General features: G+C 40.6%; 2 protein-coding genes across 2 annotated transcripts in view; both read right to left on the reverse strand.

Moving 5' to 3' along the window:
• Positions 1–7941, reverse strand: part of LOC111636570 (AH receptor-interacting protein-like) — a 29056-nt gene extending 21115 nt beyond the window's left edge. The window contains exons 1-3 of the mRNA XM_023381847.1: positions 7613–7941; positions 5620–5788; positions 5362–5548 (exon numbers count right to left, since the gene is read on the reverse strand). Of these exons, the coding sequence (XP_023237615.1) occupies positions 5362–5548; positions 5620–5788; positions 7613–7714 (458 nt within the window). The 5' untranslated portion in view covers positions 7715–7941. The remainder of the gene's footprint in view (positions 1–5361; positions 5549–5619; positions 5789–7612) is intronic.
• Positions 7942–9981: 2040 nt separating this feature from the next.
• Positions 9982–13188, reverse strand: LOC111636574 (pupal cuticle protein 20-like). The gene is made up of 2 exons (XM_023381851.1): positions 12951–13188; positions 9982–12885 (listed from the first exon to the last, which is right to left on the reverse strand). Exons 1-2 carry the CDS (start codon positions 13173–13175, stop codon positions 12487–12489), a joined length of 624 nt encoding a protein of 207 aa, XP_023237619.1. The 5' UTR covers positions 13176–13188; the 3' UTR covers positions 9982–12486.
• Positions 13189–13194: the final 6 nt, after the last annotated feature.

The following is a 13194-nucleotide window of genomic DNA, read 5'->3' on the forward strand; positions in this document are numbered from 1 at the left end:
GGAGAGTTTAGGCGAGTAAGTTGAGTTTACTATCGTCTGTACAGTATGTAAATTAGGTACCGTAAGTCTAATACAGTATTGTAATTTTATACATTTCTTGTGAAAGAAACATTTCTTATTCAACGGCCATAAAAATTATTTATATTAATGATGTCTCCCAAGGTCAACGAATTTTTCGTTAAAAAATAACTTATCAGAAATCATAGGCGCCATTTGGCTCCATGATTTCTGCGACGAAAACAAGCTTAAGCAATGGCAACGTCGAACGGTGCACACTCGGTAAGTAATCCTACAATTTTTTGTTTATAGCATAGTTTATACAGATTATTCCCAAAAAATTGTGTGTTTTCGAAATGTTGAGTCAAATTAGTCTAGAATCGATTAATTTTATGGAAGAAAACCTTTCAAACAGCCATAGTCCATAAACTTCACACGTGTCAGGCTGCACTTGGCTCATGTATTTAAGGATTCCTACAACGTGAAATTCTTATCAAGTGGAACGTATCTACCACGTTATGGGGGAGGTCTACTGTACAAAAAAACTAAGCATAAAGCAATGCAATTAAACTATAAAATAATTCATATTTTGAACTTACAAGTGAAAATTGTGGCAAAATCATTTACTTTTACCATTTGCAGCCCAATTACTTATTTATTTACTTTCTGTAAACAAAATACAAGCTTCAATTTTGATTTTTTGATTGGTAATGAATCAAAATGTAGGACGAAAATCACTAAATTGGCCATTAATTTACATCAATGCCAATTTGAGATATTTATTAACTGTTACGTTCTTCGTAACAATACGATGAATTCTTGTTTCTGCATAACGTGTACATAGAATGTTAGCAATTTTTAAAAAATGCTATTTTGTGTGCAAATTATGTAGATATAATCAACATTTTACTGCTCTTCAGAGTTGTTAGGAATTTAAGAAATGTACATGATTTCATTTGTATATACAAATTACTTCACATTGATTTTTCAGAAGTAATTAATAGCATTGTAATTGTAGAGATCCCTAATCTTATTAACCTCAACCTGGTTTGGATGCCATTATAAGACAGTCATTCTGACATCATCCCACTTCAAAAAAATGTTTAATGGCAGATATCAACATTAATTCTCTTTTTCAGAGGAAAACATATCTCGCCGAGTTTCTTGGTGTTCGTTCAAGAGTTCTTGGCGTTCTTCTGTCATCAGATCAGTTTCGGGTTCCATTATGAGCTCTTCAATGTTCTTTATTTCTCAGATGTGATTTTTGTTACTCCTTAAGCTGCTTGAGTCTTCTAGATAATACAGTATCTTTCTTACATAAGATCGAACTGTGGCCTACTGTAGACCTGTTTGAGCCATACTGCCTAGCAACAACAGACATCAGACATCTGCCCACTCTTTATCTGTGATATTATACTCTCACCTTTCGAAAATGAAAACTGACGCAAAACTTAACGAGTACCCACCCAACAGTCTCGCGAATACTATAAAAAAATTCTTTCTGTCAGAAAAATAAAAAGCTGGAATTACAAGGGAGAGTTTCAAAGTTTGGAGGAATACTATCCAATCAGTATATACCGGGTAGAGTGTCGATGGCAATGTCTCCCACACTCCGAAAAGTTTCGAATTGTTGTCCGAAGACAAGGGAAGACCAATCAGTATTCATTATTTTACGTCGCTTCTTCTTGTGTCTGTTCTGTGAAGTATTCGTTGTCCAAACATAAAAATCTTTCACGAAAGTGTTCGTTATCCAATTTGTTCACTAACCAATCACCCACTGTAACTCTCTACAACCAATAGCCAGTGCGAAGTATGACTAAGAAATAAATAACAAATGTTTTCTTAAGAATTTTGACACTGTCCAGTGAGACATCACAACCTACATGATTATAATGTGTTGAGACTGCATATATTTGAAATAATTATATTTGACAGCTCTTAAATGTTCTTTGATTCTAATTTTTAATGTTCTGCCAGTTTCACCCACATAATGTTATTTCGGTTGATAGTTATATGATGCTTGCACCATTCAAGCTCTGATCACACTAAATGAATTCATGGGTCCTTCTTTGTATTTAAACTGTTTCCTATAATTCTCAACTGTAACTGTTTGATTCACGCAAGTCTCTCTCCCAATTTGGCTTACATTTTACCAAATACTCTTATTGATTTAACAATTCATCCACTCTATTTCTCTGTTTTTCCTATAAACATGTCCTCATTTAAAAACCATAAAATATTTCTCCAAAATGTCAGGTCAGTCAAAAATATATGTCTGTTTCTAGCCACAATTCCTAATGATTTCTATGACCTCTTTATTTTAACAGAAAATTGGTTACCCCATATTCCGACATATTTAATTTCAACCAAAAAGTATTATTTCCAACCTGCCTTAACAATTTCTTAGACCTTGCTTTTACTCTTAACTGTTCTCTGTCAGTCCTCTCAGTACATGGTTTAAAATCAGATCATGAAATCATATGCCTTGACATTCAAATTATTCCAGTCAAACACCAGACATGGCGTCATATAAATATCCCAATTTAGTCATCATTCAATCAGAAAGAAGCCTCAAATTTTCTCTGCTCAATTGATTGGACCTTCCTAGAATCTCCCCTCTCTTCTCAGAAATTATCAGATAAAATTTATGATATATTTAAAGCCACAATCAATAAGTTTCTACACTTTTAAAAAATCGACATTTCTCCTTACTTCACCTCGAGAAACTACATAACATTATTAGAAAACAATGGTCTAAATGGAACTAAACAAAAAACCCTCATGAATTCTATATACAGAGTCTAACAACAATGCTATTATCACAAACATCACATCACCTTCCTAGACTACTTCAATAGAATCTCGTCTGTTTTTTCCTCTGATCCCCATACCTTTTGGTATTTCGTTCCAAAGTTCTCTAAAACTTACACAAAATATTCTCCACTTCCAGATTATAGCATTTACAATATTTACAATAATATAAAGGCTAGATACTTCCAACTCTTATACTATGTTCGCACACAATCCACGACTCACTTCGATCTCGATTTACCTATAATCTAAATTGTGACTGTCGCTAGTCGAACGTCGTGCTGTTCGCACAGGCAGTCCGCTCAAGAAGAACCTGGCTATTACACGCGATCATAAAACTGACGTAACTACGCGGTAAGTCACAAACACCAACAAGCAAAATGGAAGTTTTGGTTAGAAATAAATACTTTTTCTTGCCGTACATCTAATAATAGAAAGATGTCGTCATCTCTCCAGATGTCTTTTTTATTTCTCTGTCGATAGCCCGACACGTGTTCCGCAGCCATCTTGTATTTTCTCAAACGCGTGGGATTGTGGGATCTCTCTTATGACTGGATCTAGTTTCGAGAACTCTCTCCAGTTGATCGCGATTGAACCTCGTTTCAGTCGAGATGGAAACGGTCTAGAGCATTCGCACCACAGGACACTCTCCGACCTCAGTCACAATCTAGATCGAAATGCTCGGTGCGAACGGGGTATTACCAGAAGTTAGCAACATCCCTAATTAATGGTTAATGTCTAAAATAAATGCCCTTCCCAAAAAAGACAGGATCTCTTACAGACCAATCACTATCTTACTAGCTACATTAAAATTATATGAAATATGTTTACACCAATAAATATATACCCCATATAATGTCAAAACTTTCAACCTTTCGACACTGTGTCATTCGTAATTATTCTACTGCCACTAATCTTGAAACATACACAATATTACAAAAAGGATGCCAATTTATATTGTATATCTTGGCATTTCTGAGGCTTTAGACTCAGTCCTTCCCAATCTGCTTCTTAAAACCCTTATTGACAAATTCGACATAAATCTAGTCTTTTGCTGATGGCTAAATAATTATTACTTATGAAGAATGTGTAAAATTTGCATCAGCAATTTTGAATTTTCAAACTTTTCCCCTTTGCGATATTCCTCGAGGTTCCATATTAAGTATGTTTTTCTTCTCTGCTTATATAGATAAACTCTTTGATAGCTAGTCTTCCAAAATAATTGCTTACACTGACGATATTAAAATTTTGAACAATGACCCATTGTCTTTACAAGTAGATATAAATTCAATATGTTCTGCCTTTGTCAGTCACAACTTAAACATTAACATTCATAAAACTTTTATCATGTGTTAATTTGTAACCCTTCCCTCTACTCGATTCATATTATTTTCCATAAAATAAATTATGTTAAATCCTAGTGTGATCTCAGTATTATATGTGACGACAAACAAACTTTTTATGATCATATTTATAAGAATGTTGAATCTGTCTCCATTAGATGTGGCATTTTATGGTGCTTTTGTAAAAATATTTCCTCCAAATCCATTTTAAGGGCTATTTTCTTTGCAAACTTTCAGTCCATCATTGATTACAGCCTCCCTGTCTGGACAATGACTGTTCCATCTTTATTCCGTAAAGTTAATACAGAATTAAATGAGGTTTACTCACTTCTGTATAAATTCAGTAACCTAACCTACACTAATAACCCTGAAGTTACCAGAATTCATGTTAAATTACCAGATCTTACTAACCGTCTAAAATATTTTGATCGTTTACTTTGTTACAAAAATTTTAACGGAATAATCTACAATTACTGGTTCTGTCTGCATGTCCCTACAGTTACAATATGTAATAATTCTTGTCTATTTACCCCTTTCTACAATCTAACAATATCCCGTAGATCATTTTTTTTATTGTATATCTGATCAGATGAGTCCAGTTGAACATCACTTGTACGGTGATTTCTATTATAAAAACAAATGTAAACACATTTTATATAATATGTAAACTATCTTTTATTTCCAATTGTTATTTATCTGTTATATTTTAAATGTTGTTTAGCTTGTGTTTTTTTTATTTTGTCGGGGTTTGTTATCTCACGGATGGAAATCATGACATCATCATTTGTCATGGTATATTTTTTAAGGTTATTAATGAATTGGTCAGTACTTATAATACTAGTAAGGAGCTTTAATTTTAAGATAATTTTCTAAATTGTAAAATACATAGAACTTTATATCTATTAATGGTCTGTATGCTTCAATGGCTTTGTGTTTTGATTCTAATGTTGAGCCTAGATATTCTTAAATTGTATGATTAATTTTACACTTATCTATAATATCACATATCACTAGCCTGTTGATTAGATGCAAATCAGCAACTGACAATCAGTATTTGGTGGTTGTATCAAATTAGCCACCAACGAGTGAAAATTACAGACTGAAGGCATCACAACTGAGTAGCATATTCAGAAAAATACACTACTCAGTCTTGTGCAGTGTTTTCTGTAATAACTTACATGTACCATAAACTTTTAAGGAATAAATTTACCTCAACAAGAGTTGTTCTAGACGATTTAATGCTTCTGCATATTTTTCGGAAGCCTCCTTATATTTCTTCTGTCCGTAAAATTCATTTCCCTGTTCCTGAAGTAAAGGTATGGACTGAAGTTTCTCCTCAGGATCCATGGCCCACGATTCCTTTTCGTAATCACCGGGTGCATTGACGCTGATTAACTCTGTCATTACGGTAAAGAAGTTAAGGTTTAGATCAATTCCACCTACATTATGTATTGTCAATATGCTTTACCAAAAATAAACGACAAATCTGTCGGCTTTTTCATTATGCCATCAAGGTCGGGATGTCCAAGCCCTTCCTTCATTCCAGTAAATCCACAACAGTGAGAACTGGTGTCACCTTTCCACACACCTGCAAACTGCCTATAACTCTTCGACACCAGAGGATAAGCATCTACAAACTGGAAAAGAACGTCACTATAAACAATACAAAATAACACATACATTCATCATTCAAAGACATTTTCTAATTAAATTTAAATATCTAATATAAAAATAGCATTATTGACTAATTCCGAAACCATGTCTTTTCACAACTGGGAGCATAGCTAGACTCTGGGCATCTTTAACACTCTTTTATATACTTATTTTTATTCTGCTTTGTACTTGTTCTATTTATAATTTTTTTATATTCCATACTAAATACCATATTTATTTGCATGTAAGATGATTTCGCATATAGAACTTGGTTTGACTTTATAGATCAAAATAAAGGAAATTAGATTTATTAATACAATTCTAATTTTATTTTGTTTAACCACAAATAAAATATCAAATGCTTGCATTAAGGCAAACAACCATGTTTTTTGACTCTATCACCTCTTGTCTACTTGGATACACCCTCTGAAGCACTTTGTTACAACTCTCCTCTTTCTCACTCTCATTCCACAAAGCATCATCCTTTAATATGTTGAGTGAATTTCAAATGCAGTATTTCCTCAATAATTTTACTATCAGCTCTTGAGGAATGCTNATTCGTATAAAGACGCTAAAAGGGACTCGTAAAACGTTGTCGCCGAGTTGTGTCGTGGCAGGATTGGTTGAATCTGGACCAATAGTAGACGAGCAACCAAACTACTTACACGCTACAGAGAGTTTAGGTGAGTAAGTTGAGTTTACTATCATCTGTACAGTATTATATATAAATTAGGTACTGTATACAGGGCCGGATCATCGCATAGACAAATGAAACAAATGTCTAGGGCCCGGTTTTTAGAAGGGCCCGGTCAAACTGTCTATTTTGAAAAGATTTGTAAATAAGATAGATTACTCTTCTGTTGGACAACTGTATAATACTGGTAAAATTGGTAAAATATTATATTATTTAAATATTAACCAAAAAGGTTAAATTAAANTACCAAAATAAGTGCCAGTTTCTCACATAAAAGTCCTCTCGAGAGGCATCCTCCCTCGTCAGACAGCCTACGTTACCATAACCAAAACGAAACAAACCTACTTTTACGAAGTCACCAAGCAATGACGCAACAGACCATAACCACTGCCACAAACTTACAGTTCTTCTCGATGCACCATATGTGTGCATCTGCCCCAAAGCGACAACGCGGCCTCGCACCGAGGTAGCAGCTAATGCCATAAGCAATACATTGAATGCCACTATAGGTAATCAAGTCATCATAAAAACTCCTAATGACACACACAATGGAATAAAAAGCCTAAACATAATTTGGTAAAATTCCATACGAGGGTTTCACACCCCCAGAATCATAGACCCCTAGACAAACAAAAAAGTCATAGGAACCATATCTGTACATGTAACCCTTTGGTAGAAACTCACCTCCAAAGATCAGTTTTTAACAAGCATCAGTATACTACCTATTCTCCACTCTCTGCATTGCCTTGACCAACTCTCCGCAAGTAGTCATGCACTTCAGTGAAAGCTATCACTCGCATCAAAACACCCAAGAGAAGGGATAGCCCACACGCCCCCTAAAATTATATACCATCGAGTACTGTACAAACGATCGAGTGGGCCACTCAAAGTCGTCAGTCGTGTGGGGCTAAGTAGTTTAAATGCAATAGTGATGGAGCAAGGCAACCGACAATCTCTTGCAACCCAATTTCGTGAGTCAGTATCTCACAAGGGGTCACTGCTAGAGGTATGGTTCCTTTCACTTTTTTGCTCTTATGGGTATACTTTACAGTTCAAATACGATTCCAACCACATCATTCAGAGCTGGAACCGTGCCCATAATTTAAAATCTTACGTTTTTCTGGATGTCAAACTGTGCTATTTCTCCAATTCTCATGCTCTTCAGGCATTCTTCCCATATTGGCATCTTGAACTGCTTACCAAATATCAGTTCCATCGGCTTCTTCAGACATTTGCTGTCGTCGATGACGGTTCCGTCGGGTTTTGAAGTTTTAAAATGAAACGTCGCCTACAAAAATAGCATTCGATCAGTAAACATATTCAAATCATTCCTTGGTTAATGTTTACCTAGGTAGTCCAAGATGGCCGCAGTGGGGACCCACGTTCTAATCTAACCTAACCTATTCTAATAAATTAACAAAATTACTAATGTAAGATGTAAAATAACTCAAAAAATTAATTATATGAAGAAAGGAAAATTTTCTTAATTTATTAGAATAGGTTAGGTTAGGTAGGAACGTGGGTCCCCCACTGTGCGGCCATCTTGGACTACCTAGGTAAACATTAANGTATTTTACTTTCACTCGGTTCTCGGTCCCGAGTACCTACAAGTCAGGCTTTTTTATGCGCGCATGATTTGGGCACTTAATACTCTGTGCCAAATTGCAACTCCTGACATGTATTCCTTCATACCTGTAAGCTGGTAACACAGCAAGCAGTGCGATTTTATAAACAAGACATAGTCTCGTTGACAATTATTTTTTTTAAGGTAATATTGTTATTTTACAACAACTTTTGTTAGACATTTAATGAAACAAATTTCAATATTTTAAATTTATAAACAAACTGTTCAAACTTTTCTAGAAAAACTAAAATTTATTGTTGTGTATTAAATATTTTTTATTAATAAAAATTTAAGATTTGTTTTAGTTTTTCACATTATTTAGTTTTGTTTTATTTATTGTTTTATATTTTTTGTGTGCTCTATTTCTAACGGGAGAGGGAGGGGCCCGGTAAGAAGAAAATGTCTAGGGCCTAAAGAGGGTTAATCCGGCCCCGGGAAGGTAGAATGAAACGGTGAAGACGTATTTCCCGCCAACCTAGCCGTTAGCGGAAACGTTGGACGGGAGAGGAACTTTCCAGAACGCTTGGCCGGGACTTATCGTCGGCGTTGAAAGCTCAAAGGCGGAAATAAATTTCCATCCGCGTACGAGTTGCCAAGTTTATCGCCGTCAATATTTATAAAAGAATTGATATTTTTTATTGTATGAATCGCGATATAAAACTATTTCGAAGCAGTTTAGAATGGTTTTGTTATTTCCATTTTGTAACGATAATTTCTCCCAAGACTGTCTCGGTGCTGGGCGTAATCGCAACGTTTATACACTAACCGTTCCTTCGTCGTAATTACTTTCCTATTTTAAATTAATAATTTGGAAATTCTCCAAGCTCAATTTTGAAAATTGTTCCGCGCGTATCTCTCGTCGTCCACATTTCTGTTCGACAGATACGCTAACGACCAGAGGACCACCAGTTCCGCTCCCCGAAAAATGGGCGTCCGTAACGCCCGAATAGGGGCCGGTTACCTTCGAGACCTTCCGGAAGGCATTATCTCCGCGTATGGCCGAGCGATTAAGCCGCACGGGCCGATCTCTCGCGCGAATAGAGGACGTCTGGGTCTCCGGTTAGAACGAAACTGAGCGAGCACGTAGCCCTAAAAATAGAATTGTCGGGTATTAATTAATGTATCGCGGCTACGACCGCGACTACGTAATCGTAACTGCCCGCCAAGCGGGGTTAATTAAAAGAGACATTAGCATTTAATGCTACGGGTCGGAGGGAGTGCTCCACTAACTATAGAAAGAAATGTAGCCTTAAACACAGTTCCTCGCGCCCACTTCTCGAGCGAGAATTGGCCGTTTAGTTTATAAATCTTTGCAAGTTTCGATTCTCTTTCTACGACGTTAGCGGAGGGGATAAGACCCTACGCGACGTACGCTCGAACCTTGACAATTTCTGTCGTTTCTTTCGTGTAATAAAATTTTATTTTATTTCATCGCGCCAATAGCGCCATTTACATTTACGGCTTTAAAAAACGAGAGATCAAAACGCGACATTGTTTCCCGTTTTGAGAAAACAAAGTTTCTGTATACAGTAATACACCGAACTTACGCGATAGGTGGGACCGAGCGATAACCGCGTAAGTCGGGGAATAATTTCGCAATTCGTATAAAATCCAAGTAGGATGTATGTAAGCTAATAAATGTTCTCGTTAATCTTGTCTCGTCTTTTGATTCGTTGGCGGTTACAAGGAATCACCACATATTCTCTCGAGTCTCCGTAGATATAACAAACACGGAAATAAATTGTAGCTATGTGTCGATTCCGCGCGACACGTCCGAACAATAGTGTGGGGGGAGTGAGTAATCGAAAGTGGCGTGGCGCTCAAACAAGAGGAATCGACGAGATTTGAAAATCGCGTAACTCCGGGTTGGCGTAAGTCCAGGAATTACTGTATTTAACTCTGGCTTGCGGTTAAATAAAATTTTTATTTCTTCGTATTTAAGTATTGTTATATTTGAAGCGTAACAAACGATTAAAAAACGGTACGGTACGACTCTACTACCGTCTTTTTTTGTCTATCCGAAGCTTATTCACTGGTGTCGACGTACTACGTAACCGTAAGGAAAAAATCTTTATACGCGCTTTAAACCCGAGAAATAACAATACGATAAAATAAGTAATTTTGTTAGACACGCACAGAAACAAAAAACTAAAATTGCGCGGGTTGGAGCCTAGGCGGCCTAGTTCCGGTATCCGGCGTCTTATCCACCGGGCCGAGGCCGTAAGAGAAGGCAAACTTTCGGACTTACACGCTAAACGCCAGAGAAGCGGGTCCAATTATTTCGAGGGCTACTCGCTCGCCCGTCCCGTCCCGTCCCGATACGAATTACGCGGACGTCGGTCGGGTTAGGGCCGGACGGTACCGTACTACGTAGTCCCTATTTTACCATAAAATTAACGTAGGCGGTGATAGTAGTAAATTCGAACGGGCTACCGCCGAAAATCGACACGGCAATTTCGGAAACGCGCGGTCGTTCCGTTTTAATTAAGTTAAACGGGGAAAAATCTTGGAAACTTTAGCCCGGGTAGCCTTCTTTGGGCGTAATTGGCGGGATCCGCATTAACGCGCACGGGCCACCCCGTTTTTAATTAGTCCGTAAAATCGCCAATTTAAACGCCTTTAATTAATGGATACGGTATAAATAATAAGCGCTTATCGTTCACTCATTGGCTTTAATTTCGTATAGCGCCCGCCTTCTAACTTGGACTTATTTTTCGACTCCGTCCCGTAGGCGCTAAGGCCGGGATGGGCCAAAGCCGGGCGCGACCACTTACGACGAAAGTGGACTTCCGATAAAATTGGTCGTAACCGAAAACGTGGTGGTGAAAAATTCAGTTTATCCGGACGCTCCGTTAACGGAGGGAACAGAAACAGGGATAGACGTTCGACGGTTAGAAGGAAGTGCGTAGAAACTGTCCGACGTTTTTCTCTTCGGAAGGCTTCGGTAATGTCTGCATTCACGTCGAATTTCGTCTACGATCGTACCGTACAGTACCTGTACCTAAAACTATCGACTTGTTCGGAAATGATTTTTTCCGCCAGAAGTAATAGTCGAATCCATCCTGCCTTCTATCGTTTCTCTTCTTTCCGCTTCGCACGTATTTGGATAAAGTAAAATTACGCCTTCTTTTTCTCCTCCCTTTTATCACGGAAACCGATCCGGAAGAGCAGGCGCCGAGACGAAACCGAAATGCGACGGCGGATTTACCCCAGCCGCGAGAATAGGAGGCGGCAACTAAGCACACCGGCGTAAGACTCGGCTTTTAACGGCGGTGGAAATAAGTAACGTAAATGTCCCGTAACGGATAATTTCGACATTACCTAACGCCGGGTACGGGTGGATTTTCGTGGGGCGCTACCCGGCCACCTCCGGATAAGTTACGCGGTATAGTTTTCTAGAAACTCCAGGCTCGGGCGGTAACGCGCGCTTCCGAATAAATCGACCGTTTGAGCGTCGATTTATTCGGCTAAAGAGCGGACAGTAGAGAGAGAGCGGATTTTTTCGTGGGAGACTCGCAGCCGTTGCCGCCGGTGTAAGAGAAAGCGAAAGGCGGAAGACGGCTTTTTATTAAGGAGACACTCCACGTATTTCGTCCGGGCGCAAACGTCCGGCACGGAAGAAGAAGCGAAGTGGCAATTTGGCTTCCTTCCCCACCAACTCGGCGTACCGGCGGATGAGGCGAGAAGTCCGTAGGAACCGGCCGAAACCGTCCATGTCCGACGACGTCCGACTTACGATAGGACTAAAGGCTTTTCTGGCAACGTGGTCGCCTTGCCAGTACGGCAACTTCCGCTAAATGCCCGGAAGCTCTTCCCTGGGCCAAGACTTTCCTAATATTATCACCGGAACAGTTACGCCTCCGATTCGCGTGCCGAATTTTATCCCGGGTCGGTCGGACACACTTTCCGCTACTTTCGGTGGCGGAATCTCGGCGCCGTTTGATGGCGGTAAAAGTTTCAGCCGACCGTCCTTAATTTTTACCCGTTCCCGGCCAAACACTCGAAGGTGTTTGGCCGGGTGTCCGCGGTTCTCTACCTCTCGGTGGTACGCTTCCGCCCGCCGGTTCTAAACTCCAGGCCGGGGCCGGCGGCGAAAGAAGACCGATTCCTTCCTCCGAAAATAATTCGGCCTCTCCGGAAGACCGTTACTTATCGGCGCGCGGGGATTCCCGGCCGGTGGAAGGCGTCCAAGGCAAACTCCATTCGCGTCGCGCGTCCGTCGGCCGAGATTTACCCGGCCGCGCGAAAAATGGGTCGCGGCCGCCCGAGCGCGGCGCCGGAAGAAGTACAGCCATTCGGGGCGGGAAAAGAAGGATAAAGTAATTTATTAAATAGCGGCGGCGCCTCTTCTTCGACGGAAGACTCTAGTCCCGGGAGCCGACGGTCCGACGGAGGAAAGGTGGCAGCGGACCCACGAAGGGAGGATAGGGGTTCTCCTCCGGTATCTCGGCCGTCAGCAGGTAGGGCCCGGACAGCACTCGGAATCCGCGGTCGTCGGCCGAGTAGCGCACCACCCGAAACAGGCCGGGTCGGTCCAGGTATCCGTAGCTGCCCCGCACCTCCCCCCGCGAGGTCCTCTCCTCCTGGTGGAACAGCTGGGCGGGCCCTCCGGTGCCCGTGTCGTATCCGTAGCGGTAGCTGCCGGGGCCGCGGTGCCCGGTCGTCTGGAAGTGCGTCCGGCGTCCGGAAGGCAGGCGAACGGGGCGTCCGAATCCCGAGGGAGGCGGAGCCGCCGCCCAGGCCGCCAGGGACAGCAGCAGAACCTGCAAGAGAAAGAGTGGCAGACAGAGCAAGAGGCAGGCGACGGTCCGTGACCGAAACAACTCACCCACACCCGCGGCGCCATCCCGTTCGACGAGAGTCCGGCCCGTGATCTACCGATGCCTCCTCCGCCGGATCCGGTTTTTATGGCGGCCGCCACCGCCATCCGCGCTCCTCCTCCTCCTCCTCCCGGGCGCTTCGGGCCTTTCCCGCGTCCGGAACCGGAAAATCCCCGACTCCTTCCGCCGACCCGTAGAATCCCCCGGCGCCGCGCGTCGGGAAAGACAACCATTTCCTCCCGGCGGGCGGTC

Source organism: Centruroides sculpturatus, unplaced genomic scaffold (assembly GCF_000671375.1).
Source record: "Centruroides sculpturatus isolate CEXI.00-Female unplaced genomic scaffold, Cexi_2.0 scaffold1005, whole genome shotgun sequence".
In the NCBI taxonomy this organism is placed as follows: domain Eukaryota; kingdom Metazoa; phylum Arthropoda; class Arachnida; order Scorpiones; family Buthidae; genus Centruroides; species Centruroides sculpturatus.

Excerpts from the sequence above, each read along its gene's own strand:
- LOC111636574 (XM_023381851.1), bottom strand. The coding sequence starts at position 13,175 with ATGGTTGTCTTTCCCGACGCGCGGCGCCGGGGGATTCTACGGGTCGGC. Across the intron at positions 12,886-12,950 it reads GGATGGCGCCGCGGGTGTGG|GTTCTGCTGCTGTCCCTGGC; the intron begins GTGAGTTGTTTC and ends TTTCTCTTGCAG.